The 24,026-nt window shown below is 35.4% G+C and overlaps 1 protein-coding gene across 1 annotated transcript in view; it reads left to right on the top strand.

Moving 5' to 3' along the window:
• ADAM28 (ADAM metallopeptidase domain 28) overlaps positions 1-19,196 on the top strand; it is a 61,854-nt gene extending 42,658 nt beyond the window's left edge. The window contains exons 15-24 of the mRNA XM_033429765.2: positions 1,248-1,350; positions 3,378-3,537; positions 4,247-4,327; positions 4,649-4,727; positions 10,987-11,095; positions 12,009-12,087; positions 12,841-12,897; positions 13,372-13,434; positions 14,308-14,370; positions 14,919-19,196. Of these exons, the coding sequence (XP_033285656.1) occupies positions 1,248-1,350; positions 3,378-3,537; positions 4,247-4,327; positions 4,649-4,727; positions 10,987-11,095; positions 12,009-12,087; positions 12,841-12,897; positions 13,372-13,434; positions 14,308-14,370; positions 14,919-14,939 (815 nt within the window). The 3' untranslated portion in view covers positions 14,940-19,196. The remainder of the gene's footprint in view (positions 1-1,247; positions 1,351-3,377; positions 3,538-4,246; positions 4,328-4,648; positions 4,728-10,986; positions 11,096-12,008; positions 12,088-12,840; positions 12,898-13,371; positions 13,435-14,307; positions 14,371-14,918) is intronic.
• The last annotated feature ends 4,830 nt before the right edge of the window (positions 19,197-24,026 follow it).

Here is a 24,026-nt window from a genome sequence, read left to right as displayed (position 1 = left end):
AGAACTTTTAAATCATATATTTAAAGGTGGCCTTTATAAAAGACCAGAAAAATAGATTTGCCTAAATAAAATTTCAAATTTTACAATTCACAAGGATCACACATTTATTTTAAATTAGTCTTCAAAGTTTGAAAAGTCTTATAACACATATAAGGGGGGAAAATCACTGTCTTTAACCTCCTATAAATCATTTGGAATTCCAAATATTGAAAATGTGACCAAGGAATAAACAGGCAATTCATCATAAAGAAGTACACGTGTTTAATAAACATTAAAATCATTTTAACTCACTAGCAAGAAGTATGAAACACTATTAATACATCAGCACATGCAATATATGGTAAGAAATATAAATGAAGACAAGTTAATCTTCTACACTTGTTAAATTGCAAAGCTTTGTTACAGTTAATGCTTAGTGTTGGTGAGGATGTGACAAAACACCTAGTTTAATATGCTCTGGTAAGAGTATGAATTAGTACAATCTTTTCACAGAGAATTTGGAAAAATGTGTGTGCAACCTAAACAGAAAATGTGCTCCTTTCCTTAGCAACGGTACCCAGGTATATTTATTTACAAAGGATTTTCAGCCAGCATTTTCTTTCTGAACCATGTACTACAGACCAGGCACTCTCCTCAGTGGCTCACATATATTAACTCATTTAATTCTCATAATAACGCTGTGGGGGAGGTACTATTATAGAATCCTCATTTTTACACAGAGCAAACCAAGAGATTAAGGCACTTGCCAAAGATCACACAGCTCTTACTTAACGCCTGAGCTCTTAACCACTGTGTTCTGTTGCCCCAGCTGATGGGGATCTGAGGAAGATTACCTGAGAAATTAAGCATGCGATGCTCATCTCTGTGCCTGGCAGAGTAGAAGTTTGACTAAGCACAGCATGTACCTGTCACAGCTGCACCCTCCAGCAGGATAACATTCCAGTATCTGCCTGTGGGCTGCTACTACGATAACTACGGCTCTTCCAGCTAAGTCTTCAATCATCCAGATGTTTCCAAATATTTAGATAGCCATTATTCAAAAATAGGCTATCTAAAAGATTGTTTTAACTCTAGCCATCTCTCTTGATATCAAATTAGTGCAACCTATATTCCCAAGAAGGGTCAAGGGGATGATGCTAAAATCGTATTCCTCATGCTGGTTTTCTGTTCCATGAATCCTTTATGGCACTGAACTATTTATCTCTTTTCTTTTCAACTGTGTGCCTACTGACTATGCCTGGTCCCAGGAACCCAGGTTGCAGATAAGTCATGTTTTAGCAGGAATGAAGGTGGGTCAAGTTACGGGTACTGTCGAAAAGTGGATGACACACGCATTCCCTGTAAAGCAAAGTAAGTGGCCTTGTTATTTGAACCTTCCTGCTCATTTTGACACATTCAGATTTATCCCATTTAAAGAGAAAGTGAATTTGGACATCATTCATTTGATAAACATTCATTGAGTGACTATTATATGCTATATTTTAGGCTAGGCACTGAGTTAAAAAGACAAATAGGGAATGATCCACTTTTTCCAGTCTCTCATAATGGATGCTTCAAAGGACACCAAGTACAGCTGTTGTTAAATAGAATGAATGAATGAGACCGAGCGTGCAATAGTTAAATGGGCCTGGTTGGAAATTTGCACACTGATTCTCCAGTATACTTTAGATGCTTTTCCATCTAGTGTCTTTCATTTTGATTCTAGGGTATAAATATGTATCTACTCAGAGAAATAAGCAATATGATGATTGTACAGTTTTATTTAAACTTGCCATGGCATTCCATAAAGAAAAAATACAGTAAGGGAAAGATTGACAATTTACCTAAAGAATTTGTTGTCCTTTTTATATTGATAGTCTGAAAAAAATGATAGAACACCATAAGCGATGAACTTGAGATTTTTTCTATATATTTTCCTTTGATTCTGCAATTTTAAGATGACTTTTAAAATTCAAATGATAATAGATTAAACTTTATACCTGCTCCAAATTTTACACATACAAACTAATGTGTAACCAGAGATTGAATGAAAAAAATCAGCATTTCTCAAAGATTTTCTATTAAAATAACACTGATTTTTCTCAATGATATTACCAAACAAACTATATTTTGGACAGAAGGTCATCTCTTGGGGAGTCTAAGCCTCAAAGATAATCATACCCTGTGGGTTCTTCTTTACAGGAAATCATGAAAATTATGTAAAAGGCAATATGTGTGGGAGAGTGGGGTGGGAGTGTGGCAATATTTAGTCTGAGAGGGTGTGACAGGGAAAAGAGACTAGGGTAACTCCATCTTTCCTCTGTAGAGTGTATACACCCTTGTCCTGTAAAACTTTGTGTGAACACTGGATAATTTCTGCAACCAGAGGCACAAGCATTTCATTTCTTCCCACAGGCTGACCTCCTGGTCACTTCTTGATAGCCTTTGGCTGTAGTGGGAAGTAAGCCTGAAAGTCCCTGTGTCCTAGAGCCTTCCTCATAAAGCTCTACCTAAATGATTCAAGAAAAACACCCTCTCAAGTCTGGAGAGAATGCATGCCTTTCTCCACTCCTCAATGGTATTTTCTAAAAGCCTCAGAGACATCAGAAGAATCTGATTCTACCACTCTCCGAAGAGTTTTTCATAGCATTCCTCTAAATTCTGCAAAAAGCAATTGATTCCAATTTTGTTGGCGATGACTTTCTTCCCCTTGCTAGTGAAGGCAAGGCTTTAGTGAGCGCTGAGCAGTTTCATCTGAATTTGCAGGGGTTCTTCCAGTAACACACGATGCCTTGGAGTGACCACCGAGGCTCAGCCTTATACCGATACAACTACAGTCAAGAGAATTATTCTGCTGCCCTTCATGGCAATAAATAACCTTAGCTTGAAACAAGACAGAAACTGATTTCCTAGGTGCCCTCCATGATGTTAGACATCCATCCTCCTTATAGCTTCTTGCTCCATCATACGTATGACCTCCTTTCCCAAATGTTTCTCTCAGTCTGTGATGGCTTCTCCAACTCCAACCGTCATATTCCAATAAGCAAAAAGGAGAAAATATTGAGAAGAGGACATATACCCTCACATAAGGGCACCCTCAAGAATCTGCAGTTAAGATTCTGCTTCCTTCCCATTGGCTAGAATTTAGGCAACTGGCCAAAATTTGGGAATATGAGAGCCATGGGATTTTTCTTTTGAGCAACATTGTGCCTTGCTAATACTCAATGGTTCTATTACTGAAGAATAAGGGGGAAATTGGTATAAAGGAGAACTAGAAGTCTCTGCCGTAGGGGAAAATACCATTAGTTAAATATCGATAGGGAGCTGATTTACATTTGTATAAAACTGCATTTTGGATCCTGCTATTTCAAAGGCAACAAATTTCGGCTTTTCTTCAGTGATGCCCTGTGTGGGAAGTTGTTCTGTAATGGTGGGTCAGATTATCTGCTCTGGAAAGGACATATAATAACGTTCCTGACATGTAAAACATTTGAACCTGAAGACAGCAGTCAAGAAATCAGCATAGTAGCCAATGGAACCAAGTGTGGAGAGAATAAGGTACATTGATTAATGGTGGCTTTTACTCAAAATGTTCTGGTTGTTTGTTCATTTTGTTTGCTTGCTTCTCAAGGCCTCCTTGTGTTTCATGGAGCACAGTTTTTCAAAGTAATGTTTATGCCATTCACGTATACATGACTGCATTCTTGCCTTCAATGTTATTTAATAAGTACCTATTATGTGCTTAGCACTAGGTTGTTAAATTTAGGTAAATTTTATTTCCCCCAAATTGGTATGGTCTCAATAAATGATAGCCATTCTGATGATAATAATGAAAAAAATTGTAACAATACTATTTATTTTTACATAAATGATAATTATCTTAATATTGGAGATGATGTGATATTACCATGTTTTCCATAGTATTTTTGTTTAGGATGCGTACCTTGTACCATGTACAATGCTTAGCTCAGTGCTCTCAGTCTTCAGAGTTGGACAAAAGAGGTGCATTAAAGATGACCCATGAGATATGATGTGAAGTAAGGAAATCTTCTTTAAAGAGGACTTCCTAAATATTTTATTATAAAAATGATCTAGATTCCATATTCCTATTTTCAAAAGGATTCGGTGATTTCCCTAATGAAAAGGCAAGTTTGATAACAGTAATAGTAACTAAAAATACAAGGCTAAATACCAAAGAGTCAACAGTTTGCAGAACTGAAACCACTGGACATTCATGTCTACTTTTTGTTTTTCATATCACTTTCAGGTTTGCATTAATGCAGAATGTGTGGATGTCGAAAGAACTTACAGATCGGCCAATTGCTCCTCTAAATGCAAAGGACATGCTGTAAGTCTTGACAATGTTTCCCCAGGCTTGCTGAATCTTGTGTCATTTTAGGTCAGACAGTTTGGATGATGTTAAAATAATGTTTCAGCGTTGAATGATTAAAATTATTATCTAACTTCTCACTAGTTTTATTCAATGAAAAATTCCTTCAGAGAACCTGGTACTGAAATTACTATTACTGATTCATACATTACGTAGACAGTTGAAAGGCTACAGAGCAGAGGTTGTTCTTTTTTTGGAATGGACTTAATTATGGATGAATCAACCCTCGGGTTGGGGATTAGTCCAGTGAGAAAACTAACAGGATCATTGCTCCTCTAGGTGTGTGACCACGAGCTCCAATGTCAGTGTAAAGAAGGATGGGCCCCTCCTGATTGCGGTGGTTCTTCCATGGTCTTCAGTAAGTAATATTGCACATCTAATGTGAGAAAATTACTCTCCTCTTCCAAGCTTTTATTTCCTGTTATGTAAGATTTCATTGTCTTTTTTCCACTCCTCTTGGAATTCCTATTCTGTAGATATTGAATCCACAATATTAATCCCCAAAGTTTCTACAGCAACTTTTTAATCATATTTTCCACATTCTTATGTTTTTGTGCTACATACAAAAAGATTTCTTGACATTTTATATTTGTCATTTTATTTTAATTTTCCAAATTTTCTTGCTTTATGATTGTTCCATTTTCATAGCAGCCTTGACTGAATGTGTACTAGATATAATATCCTCATAAAACTCTAAGAATATGACATAATTTTTGTAGGTTCACTTTGTTCTCTAGATTATCTCTGTTTCTTTTGAGTCGAGTTGTTTTGTTTTTTCACCCTGTCTCTTTTATTTCCCTGGGCTGTTTTTCTTCAGTATGTATGATCCTTCTTTCAGTGTGGGATTAGGCTGACTTGCTCTTTGTAACTAATAATAATAATAATAAAATCTTTTCTTATTTTTTGGCCATTTGGATTTTGTTTTTTTGCAAAGCATCTGTTCAAGCCATTTTGTTTATTCTTCTATTGGGTGTCTCCCCTGACCCCTTAATAACTTGTGTAAGTTTTAATATATTCTTGATATAAGCTATTTTTTCAGTTATATATGCTGCAAATAACTCCCTTCATTCTGTGTTTTCTCACTCTCTTCGTGATGTCATGTGATTAAAGAAGCTTTTTTTTAATTATTATTATTTTTAAAATCTATTTTTGGCTGTGTTGGGTCTTTGTTGCTGCATGCGGGCTTTCTCTAGTTGCGGCGAGCAGGGGCTACTCTTCGTTGCCGTGCGTGGGCTTCTCATTGCGGTGGCTTCTCTTGTTGCGGAGCATGGGCTCTAGGCGTGCGGGCTTCAGTAGTTGTGGCTCACGGGCTCTGGAGCACAGGCTTAGTTGCTCCGTGGCATGTGGGATCTTCCCGGACCAGGGCTTCAACCCGTGTCCCCTGCATTGGCAGGAGGATTCTTAACCACTGCACCACCAGGGAAGCCCTAAAGAAGCTTTTAATTGTAATGTAGTCAATTTGTTAATCATTTCCTTGATGATTAGTTTTTTTTCTTTTTGTGTCCTTTTTAAGGACAATTTTCCTATCCTGAAGTTATGAATGTATACCCATATATTATCTTCTAAAAAGGATTTTTGTATTGCCTTTTCAAATTTAAGTCTATAATGTATCTGGAATTATTTTGTGTGTGATGCACACAAAGTGTGCAATTTCATAATAACAAAAGTGTTAATTCACTGGGAAGACATACAATTCTAAACTTTACTGTAGATAACAGCATGGTCTCAAAATATATAGGTATTGATAGAACCAGAAGTAATAGCCAAATTCAGAGTTATAATGGGGATTTTAACACTCTTGACTCAGTCATTGGTACAACAAACAAACAAGGTATCAGTAAGGGTTAATATATTACACACAGTTAACAAACATGGCATTAAAAACATATGGAAAACACTGCACATAAGTGCAGAACACATATTTTTGTGTTCATAGACAGAACACTTACAATATGGGCTTATGCTGGGTCATAGAGCAAGTGTCAACAAAGTGTTCAATTTCATTTTTATCTCAGATAGATGCCCAGTTGTCACACCATTATTCATATCATAAATGACTTTCTAATAAAGCACGTATGTCCATGCACGTGTGTTGTTCTGGGATATCTGTTCTTTGCTGGTGGCCCTATTTGGCTATCCTTATGCCAGTATAACACTCTTTTATTATTGTATCTTTAAAATAATTTTGTTATCTTATAGGAGATCCTTTAACATTGTTCTTCAAGAATGTCTTGGTTATTAGGTTTTGTATTTCCACATAAATTTTATAATCAGATTCTCAAGTTACACACACAATTCCTGTTGGGATTTTAATTTAGTGTAAACTACAGCTATAGATTTACTTGCAGAAAATGAGCATATATAAAATATTGAATTCCAAACCTACTGAAATGAAATATCTATCCATTTACTTAGTCTTCTTTAATTTTGCCCAATAATAGTTAATGGTTTTCACCACAGAAATTTTACATATATTTTGTTTGATTTGTTTTATAAGAAATTAATTTTTATTGTATTTTTAAATGGTATTTTTTGAAAAAATATTTTTCAACTATTACTAGAATATAGAAGGTCAACTAATTTTTGTATATTTTTATATCAAGCACGTCTGCTAACCTCTCTTAATAATTTTAGTAATTTATTTGTAGATTCCATTAGACTTTCTACATATTCAATCATTCTGTTTAAGAAAAATGACAGTTTTGCTTCTTCTCTAATCTTCACCATTTTAATTTTAATTTCTCATACTTGTTTTTAATTTTTTTAATTTTTAATTGAGAAATTTTTAATTTCTCATACTTGTTTTCCTTCACTGAGTAGTACTCTTGTGCAATGCTGAATAGAAATAGAGATAGCACGCCTCTTTGTTTCTTTCCCAATCTTAGGAAAGACTTTCAGTATTTTGCCCTGTTATCTGAAGGTATTCTGTACATATTGGATCCTCTTCATTAGATCAAGAAAATTCACTTCTATTTCTAGTTTGCTAAGAATTTTACCAAATACTTTTTATTTATTGGTTAAGATTTTTACCTCTTTACTCTGTTGGTATTGCAAAATAAATTGATTGATATTTGAACATTTATCTAACGGTGCATACTTTGGATAAACCCAACATGGAAACAGCTCTCACGGATACTGATGGATGATGTTTGCTATTATTTCATGTTCATGAGTGATGCCTGTACTTGCTAAATTTGAGTATCATGGTTATGCTAGACATATTAAATGAAGTGGAGCATTTTCATTCATTTAAATTCTCTGGAAGAGTTTGTATAAGAATGGAAGACTCTTTCCTTAAATATCTGGTAGAACTTGTCAGTAAGCCATGTAGGCCTAGAATTCTGGACAATATTTTAGTTAAAGATTCAGTGTCTTTAGTAGCTGTAAGACCCTTCAGGTATTTAATTTCTTCTTATGCAAGTTTTACTATGTTATATTTTTCTTAGACATTTACCTACTTCACCTAAATGTCAATGTTTTGGTTTAAGAGTGCTCATAATACTCACTTATCTTTTCAATATCAATAGCATCTGTAGCATTGTTTTTTCTCTTTTTTTATATTATCCTAACAAAATTTTAAAACTTATTATTCTTTATGATTTGTTTTTTTAACATTTTTTTTGCTATTTCAATTTCTACTTTATACAATTCCATTTCCTTAAGTTTATTTCATCTTTAAAAGAAAAATCTTGAAAGGAATCTTTGGCTCATTAATTTTCAGTTTGTAGACCATATCGTAATTGGTGTTTTCATTATCATTTGTTTCAAATTATTTTCTATTTTCTATTTGCTTTCTTCTTTGGCCCTTGAACTGTTTAGACATCTATTTCTTAACATACATGCATATGGAGATTTTCTAGCTTCTGTTAAATTAATACTTAGCATAATTCCATGGGGATCAGAAAACCTACTGTGTTGAGAATATGCTGAAATTTGTTGACACTTGCTCTATGACCCAGCATAAGCCCATATTGTAAGTGTTCTGTCTATGAACACAAAAATATGTGTTCTGCACTTACGTGCAGTGTTTTCCATATGTTTTTAATGCCATGTTTGTTAACTGTGTGTAATATATTAACTCTTACTGATACCTTGTTTGTTTGTTGTACCAATGACTGAGTCAAGAGTGTTAAAATCCCCACTATAACTCTGAATTTGGCTATTACTTCTGGTTCTATCAATACCTATATATTTTGAGACCATGCTGTTATCTACAGTAAAGTTTAGAATTGTATGTCTTCCCAGTGAATTAACACTTTTGTTATTATGAAATGCTTTTGTGTATCTCTAGTCTTCTTGCCTTTTAAAGTCCACAGTTCCTGGAGAAAAATGTAGCTGTACCATATTTCTCTTGGTCTCTTTTGCTTTGGTATAACTTTTTCTTCATACTTTTACTTTCATCCTTTCTGAATCCTGTTTTATATCTGTCTCTCATTTTAAAAAATACAGATATATTTTAAAATTTTAGTCTCAATCGTTTTTTAAAAACTTAGTCCATTCAAATTAAATGTAATTACTGATAAATTTGGGTATAATGTACAATCTTATTATATGCTTTTTATTTTTCCTGCCTGGTTCCTGTTCCTTTTTCTCTCCTTTCTTGTTTTCTTATGGACTTACTGAGGATTTTAATCACTTCATTTTTATTTTTATTAATTTGGAGATTATACATTTATTTTATATTCTTTTCGTGGCCAGCATAAAAATTTCCATTTTATTATTTTTAATAGAGACTTTACTTTTTAGAGCAGTCTTAGGTTCACAGTAAAACTGAGCAGAAAGTACAGAGATTTCCCCTATATCCCTGCCCCACACATGCACAGTCTCCCACCGCTAACACCCCCCAACCAGAGTGGAACATTTGTTACAATTAATGAACCTACATTGACATGTGATTACCATCCAAAGTCCACAGTTTACATTAAGGTTCATTCTTGGTTTATTTACTTTTCATTCCTTTCCGCATTTCTGAGCTTCCTTTTATGATCGTTTTCCTTCCTGTGTTTCTGAGTTCCTGCTTTCTCACTCCAAAGTAATTTTCTCTCACTCCAAAATATTTTCCCCCTATTTCTTCAGCACTTCTGTGCTTTTAGGAAGATTTTTTTTTAATTCATTCGTTGTTTTTAGTGAGAGAGCTAGTCCAAATTTCCTAGACCACCATTTCCAGAAACAGAAAGGGCTGTATTTTTTGTTCAATCACTGACATCTTCAACTGTAAACCTGCTTCCTATTATAGTGCTCTCCATCTGCCTGATGCCTCGGCTTTACCTCTAGACCACATCCTTTCAAACTATGGATGTCTGTGAAGTACTGCCAAGTTCCTCTTTATTTCCTCTGGACCGTGTCACTCTTTTGAAAATAGCTACGATTCTGTTGTTAGTGCAAGTACACTTTTAAAATTCTGAACGCATCTATACTGTTTCTAACACAGATGCTTCAGAACTTTATTTCCTTTGACTTTTTGGGTAGGAATTTTTATGGAGGGTAGAGAGTATTAGGTATTTGAACTGTTATTATCTTACCTAGAATTCTACTTCTGAGGTCTCTATCTCTCTGCACGCATGTGTGCTCACACTTGTGAACTTTTCTTGCATTTATGCAAAAATCATTCTTATTATTCATTTACTGATCTCCGCCATCTCTGTAATAAGAGAGCAGTAGCTGTTTGCATTGCTCTTCAAACTTGTACCTCCTGGTCTTTGTGCTTTCAGATTATTATAAGAGAAATGAATACATGAGATAACAAAAGATTGAAGTTGCATTCATTATTAGATTAGTAGGTAAAAAACACCCTATAAATCAAAAAACTTTGTTAGAACCATTCCCCAGTTCACAAGGTCACATAATTTTTTTGTCCATAATAATTCCACTATAGAGCAAACGTCAGCAGGACACTCACTTATGTCCTGTCTATCTATCACTTATCAGTTATCCATCAATTCTCTTTTTCACGTCTCAGCTTCTACTTGCTACTAAGAGGAATATGATTTCAAGTCTTCAGATTCTTTTCACTGGTTTTATTCCAAGGCTGAATTTTAACAATGTTTCCCTCCTCTTCCGCATCCTCCTTACTTCATATTCTTTCAGCCCTTTGTTTTCAATTTATTACAAACATCATCCCTTCTAAGAATTCCCAGTAGTATGATGCTTTACCTATCTCATGTAAAATGTTCTCCCTAGACATCCTCTTACTTTGTTCTATCTAAATAATATTATAATAATCATTATCAAAATATATTTTCATTTTACTGGCTATGAGAGATGTTCCAGGGACTGCATGTCCTTTGGGGAAAAGGTAGGCAGAGTTTGTGATAAATAAATAAATAAGGGGGCTTCCCTGGTGGTGCAGTGGTTGAGAGTCCGCCTGCCGATGCAGGGGACACGGGTTCGTGCCCCGGTCCGGGAAGATCCCACATGTCACGGAGCGGCTGGGCCCGTGAGCCATGGCCGCTGAGCCTGCGTGTCCAGAGCCTGTGCTCCGCAGCGGGAGAGGCCACAGCAGTGAGAGGCCCACATGCCGCAAAAAAAATAAAATAAAATAAAGAAATAAGGACCAGTGTGATGTATACTTGTGAATTTCCCCTATTCTCACGAGGCCCTCGTTCTCCTGGCTGCAGATTTCTCCATTGTGGTTGGGGTGCTGTTCCCTGTGGCCGTCATATTTGTGGTGGTTGCTATAGTAACCCGATACCAAAGCACCAGAGGAAAGCGGAAGGAAGTCCAGAGGTAGGCATTATCTTGCCTTGGGGACGTTTTTGGCCTTTAATTCACTTCAAATGTAAGGACCCAAATTATCTAATTTAATTTTAGTTTACTTCAAATACTCAGAAATAAGTACAGATACATTTTTCTTGGACCAGAAGCTAGTTATTCTTTTTATTGGGAAATTCTTCACAGTAAGATCTCCTTTTTCTCTTCTATTAATCACCGTTTATAATTAATAACTCTCATTATTAAAGATGTTTATGCTCATTATCCAAATACAGTATCTAAAATGTATCGCTCATAGCTTTATGACAAGCACTCTGCTTAGCCCTTTTACATATGTCATTTAATCTTCATAAGGAAATAATAGTTCCTATTATTCCCATTTTATAGATGAAAAGGTGTTATAGATTGATCCTCACAACAGTCCTGCAAGGCTAGGCACTTCACTTTTTTACTGATGTGGAAACAGAAGCTCAGGGAGATAAACTAACATGTTCAGAGTCTTACAAAGTAAGTAATGGAGTCTAGGTTTGCACATGCATCAGTCAGTCTTTCAAAGATAATCTTGACACTACAGTCTCTTTCTAGCATTTTTTAAAAATTGATTTATTCACCCAGAATGGGCTTTTAATAAATACTGAATGAATAAAACAAATCTTTAAGTAAATGGCATAATTTAGATAAAAGCTGGATTCAGCATCTTCATTATTAGGTTTCAGGGATTGGTAGAGAATGGAAAAGAAAATTAGTGGTAATGATTATTAATTACAAGACAAGGAAACCTGCAGGATGCCCTAGGGAGCAGATGAAAACCCAGTTAATTACCAAGTATGAAACAATGGGCAGAGGACACTAGCAGACTTCTCTTGAATCTCCCTCTCACGGGGAAGGAATTTCTAAGTCAGTTTATATGATATGCTTTCACATACAGGCCACTGTCTACCACTGACACCGGGCCACACAAGCAGAAGAGGAAATCACAGACGGCGAAGGCTGTTCAACCCCAAGAGGTGAACCATAGTCTGTACTGTGTTTGCCCTGGGTCCCAGTTTGTGATTCTCTCACTCTTGTCCTGACCAGCTAGCTGTCATTTCTACTCAGCAGTGTTTTACAAATCCATCTCACTAGTTAGTATGTAGCAAGGACTGTGGGCTCTGAACTACACATTCAGAAAGTTCACCTTTGCCTTTTGTTCAATGCAAGAGTCTCTCTACAATTCAGAGGCTGCTTTGCTGGGGTTCACAAAATGCAAAGAGAATAAAGAGAAAGGGGAGGGCAGATGCCAGCTCTCTCTCCTTTTCTCTCTGGGATTCTAGGTTGATTCCTTATTCCTTTTGCAATATCCCAATAATGACAATAATATGTATACTTGTATGACAACACCTGTAATATGTATAATCCTTAATGCCCTAGTTGTGTCCTGCAAGTTTAAAAATTTAAGTGGCAATTGCCTAATGACAATGACATTGGTAATAATGTTTTTGATGGAAACTTACCCATCTCTGATAGCTCTGTACACAGCAGAATGCAGCAGCTGGGCCACTGTGATTTTCCATCCAATCTCTTAGTGTCATCTTAGTTCTGAGCTCACATCAGAAATGGCTGCTTATTTGGAAGCTGAAATTAGGACACCGATCATTTTTAAAATTTATTTTTATTGAATGAAGCATTCTTTAAATTCTATAGTGCTTTACAATTTTCAAAGTTTTCACACACATGATTTCATATAAACCCATTTTAAAATTTTATTTTTTTCTTTTTAGATGAAGCTTGACACACCTGACCTTCTGGCAGAGGAGGATGCGCCTCCAGCTTCTGTTGTGAGTTGGTAACGGCTCTTAAAAATCCCTTCCAATCTAACCTCAGGGGAATACTAGTGAAAGACATAACCCACAATGCCCAATTATTTCTTCAGGAGAATGTTCAGATCTGTGTGAATATTCATAGAAAGTATGGATTCTTCTGCAAAACGTTTTGAAAAGACGAAATACGAGCTTGCCTTTCCATTATACTACTAAATTTAACCCTTCAAACTGAGTTACTGGGTCTGAAAAGCTAATTCATTAAAGAAGAGAACCTATCTGCTTCATAGAATGCCATCTTCATCATATGTCTGTTGGCATTGAGCTTGTTTCTGAACTGCATGTGCGCCCCTTAGTGAAAGCAATTAAATGTACATGTTTAGAAGATTCCTAGTTCTCCGTTTCTGAAAGTGATTTAAGCCTTTCCGTTAAGCACACCTGTTTTCGAGGCCCCATTTTTTTAATTTTTTTTTTTTTTTACCTTCTTACTAGCTAATTACAAAGCCAGATTTTTCTCCACCGCTGATTCCTACATCTGTGTCATTCTCTTTCCTTGTAAGTATCAGATGGTCACTGGTGGTGTTTTAAATGTCTCTTGTGCCCAATGTGAAGCGTGTCTTCAGATCTCTGGGTTCCCTTTCAGGATACGCTAAGCTAACCTGGGATATCGTAGCCCATAGGAATATCTGAGAAAGAAGGCCTACTCACTATCTACAAATTAGAATGGCTATTAATTTTTTTACTGTTAAAAATAGTTCTACTGTTACATAATTGTTAAGAAATGATAAATGGTTCTGCTGTAGAAGTTGAACTGTCTCCTTCACAGGTTAGTTTCTAGACGCTCTTTTTGGAGGATACAAAATTGTATTATAAATTAGACTGTACTTGTTTATTCTAGACAGAATAAGGTCTATATTATTCACAGTGTTCTAGAGGAGGAAGGGTATGAAAAACGGAGCACATGAAGGCACACCCAGAATAAAGGCCAAGCACTGATGAAGTAACAGGTAGAGTCATTCGCTCAAGTGGATCCTGAACATACTCCCCTCATACTTGGTACTTTGTTGTGAGTACATGAGAAGGAATTAAAACTTAAGGTCATTTTTTTCAATAATTTTTACATTTTTGGTAGGAAAACAAATCATATGCATATGGAGCACTTAACTCCTCATATATTACGTGTGCCAAAGCAGGCAATACTACTGAGAGAAGTATGGCGAGGGGACAACGAATGGGGTAGGAATGGGAAAGTAAGAGGAAGGTCCATTGACTAAGTGGTTGGAATTTGTACTGGACCCTGAGGGTTGGGTGGAATTTAAAATAAGTGACAAGGAGGTAGGAAGGATTTAAATAAGGAAATAAGTATAGCAAAGATGGGAACTGCACAACATTTCTAACGCCCTCCCATTATTTTTGTCCCTAATACAGCATAAAGACATAAAAGGACTTTCCTCTGCTGTTTTCAAGGATAAGCCAATGTCTACACTTAAGGTAAGAGATCTATAACCAAACTATTCTAATCTTGTAGCCCTCCTAGAATCAAGGACAGAAGTGCTAACCATGTCTTCCGAGAAGATGCTCACTAAGGACCGTGTCTATATGAGTATATTTTGGGTTCTAGTATATGTCTTCTTTCTGAGCTTGGACAAAAACCAAGAGAAAGAAGACGTAAGGGTCTTTGCTAGAAAGTGATGATGACCCCAATATTCTTTGTTTTCTCAGAAAAATTACCCAGGGATGGATAGTGAGAGGGAGAAAATTCTCCACAGAAAAATTACTCGGCATGGCATAATTCTTCTCCTGATGCCCCACCCTCTACAACTGATAAGTGGCCAGGTGGATAGTTGAATCCCAGTTGTGATGTTTTTCTCTCCTTTCTCTACCCTCTTATGTTTCCACTCCTTCACTGTGAAGTATCAAGCTACAGAATAGGAAGAGTGACTACAGAGAAATCATTTTAATTTCTTAATAGTTCAAAGTTATGTAATATCTAAATTTTTAGGGAAAGTTCATTATTTAAGAGTTCTGTCTTTTTTTAGGGCTCCAATCCAAAAGTCTGAAGTAACAGCTAAACAAGGATTGGTGGGTAAATGATCAACTTAGAAGACTGGACCATCTGGATGGAAGAGAAATGTACTAATATTGCTCTTGACACTCAAGGACGTTACTATTTCTTGATTATACTTTGAAGACATAAAACTTTCAAGAGAGACATCTCTTGATTACCTTTGTATGAATTAAAATTTTCTGTTCTCTATACTCACGGGAAAGAGGATGGCTCTAAAGAAAGAGTTATAAAGCTGAAATCTCTAATTAGGTGAATTTCCTAACCTTTCCCACCCCCCCACCCCCGCTTTTTTACTGTGATGTTGACTAATACTTGTTAAAGGGTTTTGAGCACCTTGATTTCCTCATTCAGTAGGAATTAATTCACCCTCTAATGAAAACAAAAAACAAGAAATCACAGGAAACTGGGAAGGATGGGAGAAAATTGTATACTCCTCATTGGATGACTAGCAATAGCTTAACTGTTTTAACCCTGAAACTGTCAAATTAGAACCCTCAGTTACACAGAAAATTATACAAACATTCTCTGGTTTATATCATGTCTTTTTCCTACCCTACATTATCTTCTGGAATTCTTATTAGCTGTGTCATTGGAAGTTCACTACAACTGATTAAGACTTTATTAATTAAATTGTTTTTTCATAGAAATTTGTATAATTCAGTTACTGGTAAGCTTAAAGTGAACATTACTTTCTAAGTAGTTTTAGTAGAAACTTAGTAGTACTTTCTAACTAAGTTTTAGTTAAATAAATTAATAACGTAAACCAGAAGTTGTAAACTGCTGACCAGCAGGATGTGTCTGGACTGCAGATTTATTTTATTTGGCCTCAATGATTTTGGCCAAAAAGTATTTTTTAATGTTTTGAATGTATTGCCAATATTTAAAACTTGGGAGATCCTGCATAAACATCCAGATCTCCAGCATTTTAAAAGTAATCAAATGGTTTGTCAACACTGGAATCACATTGCCCACAGCAACCATCAGCTTAGCTGACTGGTGATGGAACAAACATTGTAGGTTGCCTTACCAAAAACTCCTTTCTTGCTTTTCAGAAGCCAAATTTTGTTCAGTTTTCCATATGCATTTCCATTTTCATGCATGCATGAAGAGATAATCTCTGTAATAACCTATATGGGAAAAGAATCTGAAAAAGAATAGATAAATGAATATGTATAACTAAACACTTTGCTGTACACCTGAAACTAACACAACATTGTAAATCAACTATACTCCAATATAAAATAAAAAATTAAACAAAAAAGATAATCCTAACTCCATCTCCTGGATACATTTCTATCATCACTCTAAGTCAATCATAATAATCTCATTTCCTTTACCAGTGGTTGATTGATTTAGAGGTAAGTGTATTAACCCATCCTACCCCCATCCCCCCCCCCCCTTTTTTGCCAATGGGCAAGACAGGAGATAGATATGCTGAGGAATTTCTAGGAAAGATATCCTTGTCCCTTCTGGCTATTTGGATATCCTATCTGGTACTGTTGCAGCCATGTTGTGATTATGAGGGCATGGCTGATATAGTGAATAAGATAGAGCAGAAAAATGAAAAGAATAAAACCTGGTCTTTTAATGATGTCATGAACTGGTAGATTAGTAACTGCCTGCATCACCGTGTACTTTCTTGGGGCGTCTGTTGCATGACCAAGAAAATCTTCTTATTGTTTAAGCCATTTCAAGTTAAATGTGCTCTTATTTGTGACAGAAGCCATCCTGACTAATAAAGTAGCTGCTCCTATTATTAGGGCACATGTTCCACTTCATCATCACCGCTATAGATTGCTTCCAGAAAAAGACCTTCCCTTGCCAATGACAACTTTAGACATCGCTTAGCAATTAGCCCTGGACAGTCTGCTATTCTGCTCAACACTAATACAATATTACTATTCTTAATCTGCTAAATAAGTAATATTGTTATGGAAACTAAATTCCTAAGCAGAAGAAAATTATGGTATGCTGTTTACTATGAAAGTATCTCCTTGTTAAAATTTAACTCTTTTCTCTCTCACACCTGGTGTTGAAGTCCATACTCTTTTTTATAAAATTAATTTTTAAAAATGTATTGTGGTAAGAACATTTGACATGACATCTGTCCTCTTAACAGATACTTAAATGTACATCAAAGTATTGTTACCTGTAAGTACAATATTAGGCAGCAGCTCTCCAGTTCTTATTCATCTTGCATAATTGAAATTTTATACCCATTGATTGGCAACTCCCCATTTTCCCCTCCCAGCCTCTGGCAACCACAATTCTGTTCTTTGCTTCCAAGAGTTTGCCTATTTCAGGCATCTCATATAAATGGAATCATGCAATATTTGTCCTTCTATAATTCACTTATTTCATTTAGCATAATGTCCTACAGGTTCACCCATGTTGTTGCATATGACAGGATTTCCTTCCTTTTTAAAGGCCAAATAATATTCCTTATTACATACATACCACATTTTAAAAACTCATTCATTCATTGATGTTACATTGTTTCCACATTTGGGGTATTATGAAGAGTGCTGCAATGAACATGGGATTGCAGATAACTCTCTGAGACCCTAATTTTAATTTTTTTATATAAATACCCAGAGGTGGAATTGTTGAATCATATGGTGGTTCCATTTTAAATTTTTTGGAGGAATCTTCATATGTTTTCCATAGCAGCTGTACCAATTAACACTCCCACGAACAGTGCACAAAGTTTCCCTTTTCTCCACACCATGGCCAACTCTTCTGATCTCTGGCCTTCTTGACACTAGCCATCCTAACAAGTGTGAGGTGATATTTCACTGTGGTTTTGATTTGCATTTCCCTGATGATCAAGGAGGTTGAGCACTTTTTTACATACCTGTTGTCTGTCTTCTTTGGAAAAATGTCTGTTAGGCTCCTTTGCCCATTTTCTTAAACCTGGCTGTTTTTCTGAAAATATAGATTAAAATTTTACCATTTTAACCAATTTTAAGTTTACAATTCAGTGGCATAAGTACATTCACAAGGCTGTGTACCCATCACCATTATCCATTTTCAAAACTTGGTCATCATCCCAAACAGAAATTCTGTACCCGTTAAATACTTCCCATTACTACTTCCCCCAGGCCTTGATAACCTTTCTTCACCTTCTGTCCATATGAATTTGCCAATTCTAGGTACCCTAATAAGTGGGATTATCCAGTATTTTTTTTCTTTCATGTAACTGGTTTATTTCACTTAGCACAATGTTTTCAAGGTTCATCCACGTTGTAGAATATATCAGAATGTCATTCCTTTAAAAGGCTTAAGAGCCTAATATCATTTTAATATATTTATTTTCTCCTTAAAACAGCTGGAGGCAATTCCGCCCCTTCCATTAAGTCTAAATCTCAGCCAGAACTTCTGGGTCAAATCAAACACTGTTCTAGATTTGGGGCTGCCATGTAAAATGACCTGGAATTGATATTTGAGGGAAATCAACAAGCGCTGAATCCACAAAACTATTAGAAAAAAATGAAATCACAACTGATTGTAAATTTGATGATTTTTTTTTTAAAGTTAGAATATCATAGGGTAATGATAAAAGTTTACAACTGTAGAGTACCATATGATTTATGCAAGCCTGTGTGTATGTGTGTGCATGTATGTCTTCGCTTAATCCTTACAACAGTGTCCTCATTTTACAGATGAGAAAACAGAGATAAAAATGAGAGTAGGTTATTTTTCTCTAGATTATTCAGCTAGGATGTGTTGAAATAGGGTCTCAAACCCAACTATTCTGACTCCAAGTTTTTAGTTCCTTCTACACAACCACACTGTCTGCAGCAAAACTATTTTGAACAGAAAGGCACATTTAACATTATAGTACTAAGTAGAGAAATTCCCCTTTATCTCCAGCTATAATTTCCTTTCTACAGTGTTACCAGTGAAAATTTATCTGATGTTGGTGTCAAACTTTATGCCCCTTGGCTGTCCACTCCTTCTGAAAATAACTTTTAATTTTTCTCCCCATTCTTGCCGCTATTGATAGCACAGAGCCTGGAAAATGGTAAGTACTCAAAAAGTCCTTAACAAAAGTCTTTGGTCAAGACTCTGGATTTAGCATTATGCAACTTACACTTACCTGGTTGTTTTCTTTTGTTCTTTAATGCAAACATTTGCAAAAATGGCGAGAGAGAGGCATGGACATATATACACTAACAAACGTAAGGTAGATAGCTAGTGGGAAGCAGCCGCATGGCACAGGGATATCGGGCTCGGTGCTTTGTGACCACCTAGAAGGGTGGGATAGGGAGGGTGGGAGGGAGGGAGACGCAAGAGGGAAGAGATGTGGGAACATATGTATATGTATAACTGATTCACTTTGTTATAAAGCAGAAACTAACACACCATTGTAAAGCAATTATACCCCAATAAAGATGTTAAAAAAATGTTAATTTACTATGTTGACCTTTGGGATAGAAAGATTAACCTCTTTCCCTGATGTCCTGGGACACACAGCCTCATTCTAAAGACTGGCGTAAATAAATACAGAAATAAATTTATTGCTAAAATAACAGCACAAGGGAGCATGGGGGAAATATTTATCAAAGGAGGGCATGAGAAATTTCTCAGGGAGGTGCCACTTAAACCTTAAAATAGCAGGTTTGTCAGGCCTATAAAGGAAACAAGAAGAAGGGAGCATTCTGGGGAGATAATGAGATTCAACAATAGCATGTATGAAGTCATGGTTCATCAGGTTTATCGAGGTTAGCCTGAAATGAAGCGTTTTATTTGTTTATTTTTTTAAGGAGTCTCTTAATATATTTACATACACCACCCTTCATTAAGCATACACACACACTGTGCACACACAAATTGTGGAGGTTTCAAAAAGTATAACAAAAGGAAGAGAAACAGTTAAGAGAATTAGAAAACAAGCAAGAAAGTTCCAGAAACCATAAAGCCATGGGTAAGATGAGACCAGTGAAATATAAAACATACAGCCCTACAAGTTTGATAAGTATGAGCTCTAAGTTTTACTCCAAACTATCTGAAGACAAAATAGTAAACAAACAAGAGAAGTAAACAGGATTGATAGGAGATGGATAGCACCCATAAAATAAAAACAAACATACTAGCAACAAGGATAATAAAACTACATAAACAGAGAAAGCCAACCAAACAAATACATAAAAATCAGAAGGAGCACAGCTCTTCCTGTTTCTGAGAGTTTTCATGGTGGTATCGTTATTGGATCAAACTTGAGAACCTGACTTTGCCTTTTTCCTGGGCTTTCACACTGGTATCCCCCAGGTATTTCACAGATACAGATTCTTGACTACTTGCCCTAACCCACGCTATACTCACACCCAGTAGGAAAAGAACCCCAAAAGGGAAGAATGTGTAGGCTTAATTCAGCTCATCGACCCAACCTTTTCACCAGTGACTTTAATCCATTACTTGTCACAGTAATGGAGTAATTATTTCAAACTAAGCTGTAAACCATGAATTGAGAAATCAGATAATTGATCTTTCTCACACTAATATATCATCACCGAACAAGTGAAATAGATATTTTAACCTGTTTTAAGAGTACTTGCAGCAATATGGATGGACCTAGAGATTATCATATTAGGTGAAGTAAGTCAAAGACAAATATCATATGATATCACTTATATGTGGAATCTAAAAAAATGATACAACTGAATTTATTTACAAAATAAAAACAGACTCACAGACCTAGAAAACAAAGGGTTTTCCAAAGTGGAAAAGCAGGGAGAGGGATAAATTAGGAGTTAGGGATTAAAATATACATATTATATTATATATATATATATATATATATATATATACATATTGTTACATATAAAATAGATAACCAACAAGGTCCTGTGATTGCTGGATTGTAGGGTTACTCCAAATTGTCTTCCAAAGTGGCTGAAACATTTTGCTTTCCCACCAGCAAAGAATGAGTGTTCCTGTTGCTCTGCATCCTCCCCAGCATTTGATACTGTCAGTGCTCTGGATTTTGGCCTTTCTAGCAGGTGTGTAGTGGTATCTTATTGTTGCCTTAATTTGCAATTCCTCATGATATATGATGTTGAGTGTTTTCATATGCTTATTTGCCAAACATACCCTTTGGAACTGATCCAGGAACCTTTTATTTTGTTGCAACTGAAGATAATGTCATAATAAAACTTATATTTGAGTCCTTCTAATATCTCTTGAGATGGTAAATCTTCCATGCAGTGACTCAGATGACATCAAATAATACCTCCATTAGCAATAGGTGGGTCTCACAACTAAAGGTACACGAGCTGTTTGGTTTAGACTTCTGCTTTCTTCTTAAAACACAAAATGGAGAAGTAAAGAGGGAAAAAGGAAGCTAGGCTGATAGAAATAGGTTTTGTAATTAGAAAGGGGTTTTAAAGGACCCATTCAGCTGAATGATCTAATTCTAGGTAAATTTAGTGAGGAAAGAAAACATGCATATCTTGTTTACATTTAAAAATCATCCAGTCATTTCAAGGAAATAAGCTGATGTGGCACATCTGGCTATTTCTTTAGTCCCAGGAGAACTTAAGGAAGCTGGAAGACCTCCCCAGATAATGTGGGAGTGGGGGTGGATTTGTTTTTAGATTTCTGTGTGCTGCTTTGGCTTGGAACAGGAGGCAGCTTGGAAATCTGTGAGAGGGTAAAAGAGGAACAGAAGGTATTGAGCTTCTCTGGCTGTTTGCCAGATTTGCCTTGAATACACAGTGTTGTGTATTATATCTGCTCCAACTGGGATTAGTCCTGGTGGACTCAGGAATAAAATCAGGGCAATAGAGAAACCCTGAGCAGTATGATTCCAGAGGAAATGAGACTAACTAATCCTTCACAGTTGCTTTCTCACCTCACCTGCTCTAAACTGACAAAGGAAGTAACATCTAAAGAGTTTATCTTACTAATGCTATTTCTCTAGGGGCAAACGGTGAAGGTCTGAGAGCTGTCTGTGGGTGGGGAGTAATTGACTTGTTTCCTTGTATTTGAGGTTTTCCACCTTGTGAGAGATGCATCAACTTCCCACTTTCTCGCTTTTCTAGCTAACAATATCTGAGGCTGTCCTTCTCTATATGCATGTCTTAGTAGAATAAGCAATAGTGCTGTGTAAAAATGAGGTAGCTGACCCAAAAATAACACATTAGGGAAACAAACATTTCCAAAGACAAGCAATATGTTGGATTACAGATTCCAACCTAGGCAGAAATATTAGAAGAGAGGAGACAAAAATAATAATAAACATACTAATAGGAGTAAAGGAAGATAGTTCAAATATGAAACTAAAACAAGAAAACATAAAGAAAGGAACCAAGGGAAAATATGAGACATAAGAAAACTTAATAGTTGAAATATACAGAATAAAATAGAATAAATAATAGAATAGATAGAATTGAGGAACAAATCAGTAAACTGCAGAGACCAAATAAAAAGTTTTTTCCAGAAAAACCAAAAAAATTACGAAGAATTTTTTTTAAAAAAAGGAGAGCCAAAAATTATGGAGGGTAGAAGTAAAAATGCTAAAGTCCAAATAATAGAAATCCCAGAAAAATGATATCTCAAAAAAGGGGAGATAAGTAAATATTTGAATAATGGAGATGAATTTTCCAGACTTAAGAAAAAGAGCACCATATGAGAAAAGCCATGGAGAGTCAAAGGGGAAAGGGAAACAAAACATTTAAAAAAAAAAATCTTGCCCTTAGCAAATTTATGACAAATTTAGGAATATCAAAACAAAGAAAAAAATCCAGTGATTCCAAGAGAAATAGCATATCACACAGAAAAAAAATAAAAAGATTTTCATTGACCTCACATTTTCCAACAGCTGTAATAGATTCATGAAGGAAATACAATAGCAATTTTAAAGTTTTGAAGGAAAAAACTTAGAACTAGGATTTTATACCCAACCAAACTCTATTTAATTATAAGGAGTTGATTCAACAATATTCTCAAGCATCAGGGGTTACAGAAATTGACTACACAAAGACCCACTTGAAAAGCCTTTTGGATAAATTAATAAATGAGACAAAAAAAAATCCAGAGTACACCACAAGAAATATATGAAGCAGAGATGATTAAACATCTTGATAAAATGTATGTATCCTAAAACAAAATAGTTATAGCCCCCCTCCCCCAAAGTATATCCATCATTGCCCTGATTGGAAAGTCTGGATCAATTCTATTCAAGAAAACTTTGTTATGATGGAAGTATTCTACATCTTCACCCTGTAAATGGTAGCCACTAGCCACATGGCTATTGAATGTTTGAGATATGGCTTCTATGACTTAGGGACTGAATGTTTAAATTGTATTTAATTATAATTAATGTTAATCTTAATAGACACATGTGGCTAGTGACTACTTTTTGGACAGTATAAGTCTAGATGATATCAATAAAATGTAAGACTTGGGAAAGAGCAAGGAATAAGAAAGCGAGGTGAATTCTTGTCTTATTTGGGGGGAGAAATAGTTATCAACTATTTAAAAAGTAAGAAATAATTTGAAAAGATGAAAACAAGGACAAAAAATACCAATAGTAACAATAAATATAATTAAACTAAACTTACAAGTTAAGAGACAAAGATTGATGAACTGAATAAAAATAAAATGCAGATATGCATAGTTTACAAGTGACACATCTAAAATATAATTTCATGTAAAGTGAAAAGATAGGAATAGAAATATCAGGCAAATATAAGTAAAAAGAAACCTGGGGTATCTAATTATCAGAGAATATATACTTTATGGCAAAAAAGCATTATTAGGGATGGAGAGGGTAGGGAACAAAGAGAGTTATTGTATAATTTTAAAAGGTACAAAGTAAAATGTAGTATTTTATGCATCTGAACACCTAATAAATTTCTAGAACCACAAGGGGAAAGTGATAAACTTGCCTTAATTGTAAGCGATCTCAACATCTTCCTTTTGATTATGAATAGTTCAAACAGATAAAAAATTAAGAAGAATATATAGGTGATGTGGACAATATAATTAACAAGCTAAGACTAATGTAATTATATAAAGGTCTGCATCAAACAAGAAAAAAATCTAAAAAACTATTACAAAGAGATATAGCCAAAAA

This window comes from Orcinus orca, chromosome 6 (genome assembly GCF_937001465.1).
Source record: "Orcinus orca chromosome 6, mOrcOrc1.1, whole genome shotgun sequence".
Lineage (NCBI taxonomy): Eukaryota > Metazoa > Chordata > Mammalia > Artiodactyla > Delphinidae > Orcinus > Orcinus orca.
The sequence above is the reverse complement of the archived record's forward strand: the minus strand, read 5'-3'. Positions and strand labels throughout refer to the sequence as shown.